This window comes from Salvia miltiorrhiza, chromosome 5, assembly GCF_028751815.1.
Source record: "Salvia miltiorrhiza cultivar Shanhuang (shh) chromosome 5, IMPLAD_Smil_shh, whole genome shotgun sequence".
Taxonomy (NCBI): domain Eukaryota; kingdom Viridiplantae; phylum Streptophyta; class Magnoliopsida; order Lamiales; family Lamiaceae; genus Salvia; species Salvia miltiorrhiza.
Window position 1 is genome coordinate 24412382 of NC_080391.1, and position 10385 is coordinate 24422766.

The window sequence follows — 10385 nt, forward strand, 5'->3', positions numbered from 1 at the left end:
TCGGGCGTATCGCACGGCGTATAAAACTCCGTTAGGTATGTCCCCATACCAATTGGTGTTTGGAAAGTCGTGTCACTTGCCGGTGGAGTTTGCCCATAAAGCTTTTTGGGCTGTGAAGAAGTTAAATTTGGATCTGCAATTAGCCGGAAAAGAGAGGATTCTACACTTGAATGCTTTGGAGGAGTTTCGTGATCAAGCCTCTGAAAATTCAAGCATTTACAAGGAGAGAACCAAACGATTTCATGACAAGATGATCCTCAAGAGAGAGTTTGCTTGCGGGAGATCAAGTTCTGTTGTTCAATTCCCGTCTTCGTCTGTTTCCGGGAAAGTTGAAGTCCAAGTGGTCGGGGCCGTTTACCATATCCCAAGTCTTTCCCAATGGGATGATTTAACTGTTGAATGGAGGAGATGAGTTGTTTCGAGTAAATGGGTAGCGTGTGAAAGCTTATCATAGTCCGAATCAAGTCCACACGGTGGACGTGATTGCTCTTCATGACTTTTGAAACATGGAGCATCGAGCTATCGACGTTAAAATAATGCTTATTGGGAGGTAACCCAACGTTTGTGAGTTTTTTTTTCTTCTTCGTTTTGTTGTTTTCTTTTCGTTTTAGTTTCTTTTGTTCGTGTTTGTGTTGCTGCGTTTTGCAGGTAAAAAAAACAAAAAAAACGGAGTTGAACGTTCAGACCGCGCGGTCCAGGGGCGCGGCCACGTGACAAGCCCACACGAGGATTCAGAATTCCCTGGACTATCATGCGGTCCAAGAGCGCGGCCGCGCTGAGGAGCCCGTACAAGGTCGCGCGGTCCAGCCATGCGCCCGTGCGACCCGCGTCTTGACCTGCCCAGACCGATTTTCCACCCTTTTTCTCTCTCTTTTCACGATTTTTACCCATACAACACCCACTTTTGCACACACAAACACCCACATTCATATTTTCTTACACTTTCTTCCTTCAAATCCATTCAAGGTACGTTTTTCTTGCCCCAATGACTTGTGTTATTCAATTCTTGGCATGATTTACTAGCTTTTGATCGATTGTTTTACTTTATTTCTTGATATATGTTCTTATTTCCAAACTAGGGCTCACTTTGGGGATTTTTAGTTTTTTTCTTGATTTCTCTAGATTACATGCTTCTAGTTGGACGAATTCTTGATTAGGGATGTCTTATATATCATGGGTAAACTTAATTGTTGGTCAATTTGAGCTCTTGGTGTGGATTTGGTTCTTATGCTATGGTGTGGGGGATGATTTTCTTTGGCTTTATTCTCTTGCTCTATATTGTTTTAGCTTATGTATATACTCACATGCCATATGTTTTATGCATAAGCAACGCATGAGTTTGGCCTTTGAATTGTTTTGATATGTTGGGTGGTGGCATGATTTGCCTTGATTTTTATTGTCTTATATGTGGAAATTAAGCTTTGGAGGTTGTGCTAATGAGGCATTTTTGGGTCTTTGCAATACCCTCATCATGCCTCCCAAAGGAAAAGCTACGCGAGCCGCCAAGGGTAAAGGCAAAGCCACCGGTTCCTCTTCTCGAACTACACGTTCGACGGTTCCTGATTCTGAGTTCCCGCCATCTCGAGCTCCCTGATGATGCATCCTTGGGTAAATGGGAGAAGCTCATTCACATCCCCGTCAAACCCACCAAATATATATGTCTGACTACTATTCAAAAGTTGGGCATCGAAGATGATGTGTGGACATTGGTTGATAGAGTGGGACTTCGGCATGTGTTGACAAGGAATTGGCTCACCTATAGGATTCTAACGATCGAGTTCCTTTCGACTTTGACAATCACTTACGATCGGACCATTCCTATGGAGTGTTCTTTCCACCTGCTCAACAAGGACTACAAGCTTCCTTGCAGTAATTTCAATGACATTCTCGAAAGTCCGCAGAGCGGGGTGTATGGTGTTTTCGATTTTCAACCTCAGACGTTCCGGGCCGCCATGGCCGACTTAAATCTTGAGGACGCCAAGCACTTTGTCTCCGGCCGTGTTAAGGCAAAGGCGTTGAGAAATCCGGTATTCCGATATCTACAGCGGGTGATGGCATACAACTACTTTGCTCGCGAAAATGTGGGCAACCTCCGTTCTGACTTGCTACATTTCAAGTGTATGCTCAAAGGCGACAAGATTGACTTAGCTCCTCAGTTGCTTGATCAATTTCACAGTCAACTTGCCTCCCCGACCGCCTCCATTGGCATTGGAGGATTTGTCACCACACTTGCTGACGAGTTGATCATCGAGATCACGGAGAACGGGGTTTCTCAAGATATCTTGGTGGATTTAAAAGTGTTAAAAGTCGTGGGACACATTGTGGGTGGCCGGAACTTATATTGGGTTTTGAAGCCTAAGCTGTACTTTCTATTGCCCAACCTGCATTTGACTACTGTACTGGATGTGGCGGATCGCTCCAATTGGTTGATGAACACCCAGGAGCACCTCACCCGCATAGTCCAGCGTCCACCGACAGCACAGGCAGGATGGGCCGCTACAAGAGATGAGGCTGCAGAGGAGGAAGCAGCTTATGAGGCAGGGGACGACGTGCCCCAAGATTCTGAGGCGGGGACTTCTTCCTACTTTTCCCACCACCATGCTCCGCCGCCGCCGCCCATAGGATATGATTTCAATGCTATGGAGCAGCGGCTTTATGGCCACATGGATGTCGGCCTTGCCACAATGCAGCAACACCTTTACGGCCACATGGATGCAGGTTTCCAAAACTTGCAAACAACATGTACGGCCATATGGACAATCAATTCGCTGCATTTCAGAGGCAGCAACAGGGCTACTTTGATGCCCAATTTGAAGCTGAGCTCGCTGCCCGCCTAAAGCAGCATGAGGAGTACGTGCGCCACATGAAGCGTACATGAGGTTGATGAATGACTGGCAGCGAGCCTTCCTAGGACCGCCGCAGGACCCTCAGGGTCCCCAGGACCCTTAATCACCCCGGTGAGTTCCACTCCGTGCCCTACACTTCATTTTCGAACTTATTATTCCTTGTGGAGAATAAGTTTGGGGGGATGTGGTTGTGTGGGCACTTTATCTTTTCTTTTGCTTTAGTTCGCTTGTTTCATGTTTGGAGTCTTTGTTTTATTGTCGTGTCTTTTAGTCTTGCTTTGGTGGTTTAACTGTGATGTTACCTTGATGAAAAGATGAGGAGTGTAGAGATTGGTTGGATAACTGGCTTATGATGATTGTTCGAGCATGCATGTTTCTCACTAAATTGGTGGCCAATCAATAAAGCAAACAACATACATAGAAGTTCTAGTGAGAAACATGCACGCTCGAACAATCATCATAAGCCAGTTATCCAACCAATCTCTACACTCCTCATCTTTTCATCAAGGTAACATCACAGTGAAACCACCAACGCAAGACTAAAAGACACGACAACAAAACAAAGACTCCAAACATAAAACAAGCGAACTAAAACAAAAGAAAAGATAGAGTGCCCACACAACCACATCCCCCCAAACTTATTCTCTACAAGGAAGAATAAGTTTGAAAATGAAGTGTAGGGCACGGAGTCGAACTCACCGGGGTGATTAAGGGTCCTGGGGACCCTGAGGGTCCTACGACGGTCTTGGGAAGGCTCGCTGCCAGTCATTCATCAACCTCATGTGGCGCATGTACTCCTCATGTTGCTTTAGGCGGGCAGCGCGCTCAGCTTCAAATTGGGCATCAAAGTAGCCATGTTGCTGCCTCTGAAATGCAGCGAATTGATTGTCCATATGGCCGTACATGTTGGTTTGCAGGTTTTGGAAACTTGCATCCATGTGGCCGTAAAGGTGTTGCTGCATTGTGGCAAGGCCGGCATCCATGTGGCCATAAAGCCGCTGCTCTATAGCATTGAAATCATATCCTACGAGGCGGCAGCGGCGGAGCATGGTGGTGGGGAAAGTAGGAAGAAGTCCCCGCCTCAGAATCTTGGGGCACGTCGTCCCCCTGCCTCATAAGCTGCTTCCTCCTTTGCAGCCTCATCTCATGCAGCGGCCCGTCCTGCCTGTGCTGTCGGTGGACGTTGGACTATGAGGGTGAGGTGCTCCTGGGTGTTCATCAGCCAATTGGAGCGATCCGCCACATCCAGCATAATAGTCAAATGCGGGTTGGGCAATAGAAAGTACAGCTTAGGCTTCAAAATCCAATATAAGTTCCGGCCACTCACAATGTGTCCCGCGGCTTTTAACATCTTTAAATCCACCAAGATATCTTGAGAAATCGCGTTCTCCGTGATCTCGATGTTCAACTCGTCAGCAAGTGCGGTGACAAATCCTCAAATGCCAATGGAGGCGGTCGGGGAGGCAAGTTGACTGTGAAACTGATCAAGCAACTGAGGAGCTAAGTCAATCTTGTCGCCTTTGAGCATACACTTGAAATGTAGCAATTCGTCAGAACGGAGGTTGCCCATATTTTCCCGAGCAAAGTAGTTGTATGCCATCACCCGCTGTAGATATCGGAATACCGGGTTTTTCAACGCCTTTGCCTTAGCACGGCCGGTGACAAAATGCTTGGCATCCTCAAGATTTAAGTCGGCCTTGGCGGCCCAGAACGTCTGAGGTTGAAAACCAGAAACACCATTCACCCCGCTCTGCGGACTTTCGAGAATGTCATTCAAATTATTACAAGAAAGCTTATAGTCCTTGTTGAGCAGGCGGAAAGAACACTCCATAGGAATGGTCCGATCGTAAGTGATTGTCAAGGTCGAAAGGAACTCGATCGTTAGAATTCTATAGGTGAGCCAATTCCCTGTCAACACATGCCGAAGTCCTACTCTATCAACCATTGTCCACACATCATCTTCGATGCCCAACTTTTGAATAGTCTCAATGGCTCTAGTCCGGGATGAGAGGTTTTGGCGTATGTGAGAACACCCGGATGCTGAAGATACGACTCAACTTTCCTGTCCAGCTTCAAAGTCCGCAGTAAAGGCCAATGCAAAAAATGGGGTTGTGTAATTGTCTTCTCCTTGAGTTCTTTGTATCTAGTACTTTCCCATGCCTTAAAGATGGCGAAAGGAGGGCCATAAAGGCACCGGAGGTCCTCCCGTGGTGTAGGAGGACGAGGAATGGGAGAAGAGGGGTCTCCTTCGTCGGGGTCGGAGTCAAAGGCGACGGCGGCTAGGCGCTTATGACGATTGGACATCGTGACGGAGGCTGGAAGCAGTGAGCAGGCGGTGGCCGTAGACGGGCGACTAGTCGTAGAGAGGCGGCGGTGGCCGCTGAGACGCAGGCGGTGGACGGCTCGGCGGCCGCGGAGGTGCGAGGAAGGCGGGGGATCTGAAAGGTGAGTGGTGGTGGCGGTGGTTAGTGGAAGGTGAGTGGTGGTGGGCATAGTGGGTGGGTGTTTTGGTGAAGAGGATGGTGGTAGGTTTTAGGGAAGAGGATGGTGGTGGTGGTCGGTGGCGGCGTGGGGAGGGTGGCGGACGGTGGGGAATGGTGGTAGTGGTGGTGGTTGGTGCTAATGGTGGAAAGATAGAGAGAGAGAGAGAGAGAGGTGGCTGAGTGGGGGGAGGGAAAAGAGATAGGGTTTGGAAAAAGAGGGGAAAAAACGGGCCGAGCAAGGGCCTTTGCGGGCTGAGCTGCAGATGGTAGACGACGGTCGCCCACAGGGCGGCGGTGGCCGCGGTGCGGCGGCTGCCCACTACCCCATTCGCAACAGGAGAGGCGGCGAGCGATGTGAGCAGGCGGGCGGCGTAGGCGGCGGCAGCCACCGGGCGGTGGTGGCCGCCTTTGGGCGCCCAGCTTGGTCAAAAAATGCGTTGAACCTTAATTTCATCACTTCGATCCCCCCTTTAAGAGCGACCAAGGTCAAAACCTGCACCACAACATGAACACAAGAGTCACACTCGGACACCAACCATTAAAAATCACGCAACAAGAACGAAACAACTCTACAAGGCGAAACAAAGAAAAGACAAGAAAGACAAAAGAAGGGAAAAAGAAGTAGGTTGCCTCCCACAAGAGCGCTTTAGTTAAGGTCGAGAGCTCGACACACGATAAATCGGTTAAGAAATTGGATCATGGAGTGCTTGGAACTCCACCACAAAAGGAGAAGAACCATGCTCCAAGTAGGGCTTCACCCTATGCCCATTCACCGTGAATTGCTCATCGGCGTTCTCCTTGCTTAAAACCACGGCGCCATGAGGGAGGATCTCCCTAAGGATGAAAGGACCACCCCAACGAGACTTGAGCTTGCCCGAAAAGAGTTTCAATCTTGAGTTGAACAAAAGAACCTTCATTCCGGGTTGGACATTCTTGGGCTCAATACGGCTATCGTGCAACCGCTTCACCTTATCTTTGTAGATTCGTGCGTTCTCATACGCCTCATTGCGCAGCTCATCGAGTTCTTCCATTTGCAAGGCTCGATACTTCCCCGCGGTCTCAATGTCACAGTTAGTTGCCTTGATAGCCCAATAGGCTCGGTGCTCAATCTCCACCGGCAAATGACATGTCTTGCCAAAAATAAGGCGGTAAGGCCTCATCCTAGGACTCCCTTAAATGCGGTGCGATACGCCCACAAGGCATCATTTAGCTTCAAAGACCAATCCTTGTGGGATGGCTGGACCATTTTCTCGAGGATTATCTTTATTTGCTGATTACTAGTTTTGGCTTGGCCCGACGTATGTGGATGATATGGTGTGGCAACCTTGTAAGTGATGCAATTTTTCCCCATGAGCTTGTCAAAGAGCTTGTTGCAAATGTGCTTTCCTCCATCACTAATAATGGCCTTGAGAAATCCAAACCTACTCAAAATATTCTCCTGCACAAACTTCAAGACAACGTTAGCATCACATGTTCTTGTGGGGACAGCCTCAACCCACTTGGACACATAATCAATAGTAAGTAAGATATACTCAAAACCATGCGACAACGGAAATGAGCCCATGAAATCAATGCCCCACACATCAAAAATCTCAACAACAAGGATGCTAGTGAGGGGCATTTCATTCTTTCGCCAAATATTACCAACCCTTTGACACCGATCACAAGCAAGATAGAAATTGTGAGCATCTTTAAAAAGACTTGGCCAAAATAAACCGGATTGGAGGACCTTGTGAGCCGTCTTTTGTCCACCAAAATGCCCACCACAATGAGCATCATGGCAAAGCCTCAACACTTGCTGTTGTTTCACATCCGGAATGCATCTCCTAATCACCTCGTCCTTACCCAACTTGAAAAGGTAAGGATCTTCCCAATAATATTGCCTACAAGTAGCCAAGATCCTTTTCCTCTCTTGGGATGTTAGATCGGGTCTTAACTCTCCACAGGCAAGATAATTAACTATATCAGCAAACCAAGGCACAGAGGCAAGTTCATATGCATGCTCAAAAGGAAATGACTCATGAATGACATCGTGACCCGACTCTACCACATTATGCTCAAATCTAGACAAGTGATCGGCAACAGAGTTCTCACTTCCCTTCCTATCCTTAATCTCAAGATCAAATTCTTGTAACAATAAAATCCAACGGATAATACGTGGTTTGGCTTGGGACTTAGTCAACAAAAACCTCAAAGCTGCATGATCACTATGGACAATTACCTTAGAACCAATGATGTAAGCACGAAACTTATCTAAAGCAAAAACCACAGCAAGCAACTCTTTTTCAGTGGTGGTGTAATTCACTTGTGCACTATTCAAAGTTAAGCTAGCATAGTAAATCACATGCAGCATCTTATCAACATGTTGACCAAGTACCGCACCCACGACAAAGTTTGATGCATCACACATAATTTCAAATGGCAAGGACCAATCGGGTGCAACCACAACCGGTGTCCGTGCTCAATTTCAGCTTCAACAACTCAAAAGCATGCATGCACGAATCATCAAAATTAAAAGGCACATCTTAAGCAAGTAAATGACAAAGAGGTTGGCTAATCTTTGAAAAATCCTTAATGAAACGCCGGTAAAATCCAGCATGTCCTAGGAAACTTTGAATTCCCTTCACATCAATAGGTGGAGGTAATTTTTCAATCACCTCAACCTTAGCCCTATCTACCTCTATATCATTTTTTGAGACCACGTGGCCATGCACAATACCTCTAGTTACCATAAAATGACTCTTCTCCCAACTCAAAGTTAAGCTATTTTCAATGCACCTTTGCAACACTAAATCAATTTTAGCCAAACAATCAGTAAAGGAGCAACCAAACACAGAGAAATCATCCATGAATATTTCCACAAATTCACCTATCATTTTCATGAAGATCGATATCATGCACCTTTGGAAGGTCCCAGGTGCGTTGCACAGTCCAAAAGGCATCCTCTTCCATGCAAAGGTCCCAAAAGGGGTGGTGAAAGCCGTCTTGTCTTGATCCTCAGGGGCAATGGCAATTTGATAATATCCTGACAAACCATCAAGAAAGCAATAGAAATCATGCCCAGCAAGACGATCTAATATTTGATCAATAAAAGGGAGATGAAAATGATCCTTCTTGGTGACATCATTCAACTTCCTATAGTCTATGCACATGCGCCAACCCGTGACCTGACGAGTCGGCACCAACTCCCTGTTGTCATTAAGAACGACTGTAATCCCTCATTTCTTGGGCACGACATGCACCGGGCTCACCCACTCACTATCGGCGATGGGGTAGATGATCCCCTCTGCCAATAGCTTAAGGATTTCCTTGCGCACCACCTCCATGAGAACGGGGTTCAATCTCCGTTGGCCATCTCGTTTGTGTCTTGCTCCCGCCTCAAGGTGTATCCTATGCATGCATGTGGCGGGGCTAATGCCACGAATGTCGGCAAGCCCTCATCCAAACGACGTCGTGTTTCTTTTCAAAGCCTCCATCAAAGCCATCTCTTGCCCTGGCGTTAGTTCAGCGGAAATGATCACGGGCTTCTCTTCGCCCTCTTCCAAAAACACATACTTGAGGTTCCTAGGGAGCTCCTTGAGCTCCAACTTCGGCTTCTTATCCTTCGTGGTATTTTCGGGCACCACTGGCTCATCAATGGAAAGTTTGCCCCTTCGTTCTCTCTCTCGTTCCTCGGCTTCCCGAGCAAACTCCTCCATGTCCGCTGATCCTGCAAAAACTTCTACCATCTCTTGCTCTTGCATAAAAACTATCTTGGCAAGGCCATCAATAGCATTTATATATGAACATTCATTAGTAAGAGAAGATGATGGCATGGCACGACTATGGTGCACGGAAAAGGACACGAATTCTCCTAACACGGTCATGTTTATGGTTCCATTTTTAACGTGTTAGTAGTGGCCATGAATGGTCTTCCTAGCAATAAGGTATGCTCCTTGCCATTCTCATGCACTTCTCCTATTTCTAGCACAACAAAATCCACAGGCACGATCAAACCATCCACTCTAACAAGAATATCCTCAATAACCCCACAAGGATACCTCACTGATCTATCTGCTAGTTGCAAACACATTCGAGTGGGTTTTATGTCGCCTAGATCTAGTTGTTTAAAAATGGAGTATGGCATCAAATTTATCCGGGCCCCCAAATCAAGCATCCCTGAGGCCTCCTTACCATTCCCTAAAGCAATATTGAAAACAAAACTACCTTGATCACGTTGCTTTGGCGGCAAGGGCTGTTGCATGATGGAATTTGCAACTTCAGACACAAGAATCTTCTCGTTGTCCATAAACCTCCTCTTATTGGAGGCCAACTCTTTAAAGAACTTCACATAGGCCGGGACATTTTTGATCACCTCCAAAAGTGGCAAGTTGACATTCACCTTCGCCAACATGTTGTAGAAGTCGGTGAATTGTTGATCTTGCTTTTCATTCATCAACCGACTGGGGTAAGGGATCGGCGGTCTATAAGGCTGGGTAGCCTTGTGAAGCTTCACCTCGGGCTCTCCTTTCTTCTCTTCTTCTCTCAGTGGGGGCAAATCCTTCTCACTCTCCTCCTCACAGGTCGCCTTAGGGCACTCATCCATAGGGGCCTCCACCTTGTTATCCACCAACTTTCCACTACGAAGGACTGTGACCGCTTGAGCTTGGTGGGGTTGTAATCCTTGGCCATGAAGTTTCCCTGGCTGTTGCTGCTGCTGAATCTGGTTCAAGGTACCAGAAAGTTGACCAACAGTCGTTTCAAGACGCTTGATAGTAGCAGACTGAGACTCCATGTTTTGCTTGGTCATCTCCATGAAAGATTGCATTGTATCCTCTAGGGATGACTTATGAGGCTGAACCTGCTTCTGAAACTGCTGGGGAGCAGTCTGATAATGTCACGGCTGCTAAAAGTTCCATTGTGGCATGGAGAACTGCTGGGGGGTACTGCTGCTGATATTACTGAGGAAAGTATTGCGGTTGAGGTGGGTAAAACTGTTGTTGACTCTGATAGCCCATCTGCTATGGAGTCCGACGAAACTGGTTGTTTTGATTGAATCCTGATCCTTGGCCAGGAG

General features: G+C 47.2%; 2 protein-coding genes across 2 annotated transcripts; both read right to left on the bottom strand.

The window, feature by feature from the left end:
• Positions 1 to 6012: 6012 nt before the first annotated feature.
• LOC131025696 (uncharacterized) lies at positions 6013 to 6489 on the bottom strand. The gene has a single exon (XM_057955487.1). The coding sequence runs from the start codon at positions 6487 to 6489 to the stop codon at positions 6013 to 6015; it is 477 nt and encodes a 158-aa protein (XP_057811470.1).
• A 2708-nt stretch (positions 6490 to 9197) lies between these two features.
• Positions 9198 to 10136, bottom strand: LOC131025697 (uncharacterized). Its single transcript, XM_057955488.1, has one exon. The coding sequence runs from the start codon at positions 10134 to 10136 to the stop codon at positions 9198 to 9200; it is 939 nt and encodes a 312-aa protein (XP_057811471.1).
• Between the last annotated feature and the right edge of the window lie 249 nt (positions 10137 to 10385).

Coding starts and splice junctions, on each gene's coding strand:
- LOC131025696 (XM_057955487.1), bottom strand. CDS start 6,489: ATGAGGCCTTACCGCCTTATTTTTGGCAAGACATGTCATTTGCCGGTG.
- LOC131025697 (XM_057955488.1), bottom strand. CDS start 10,136: ATGCAATCTTTCATGGAGATGACCAAGCAAAACATGGAGTCTCAGTCT.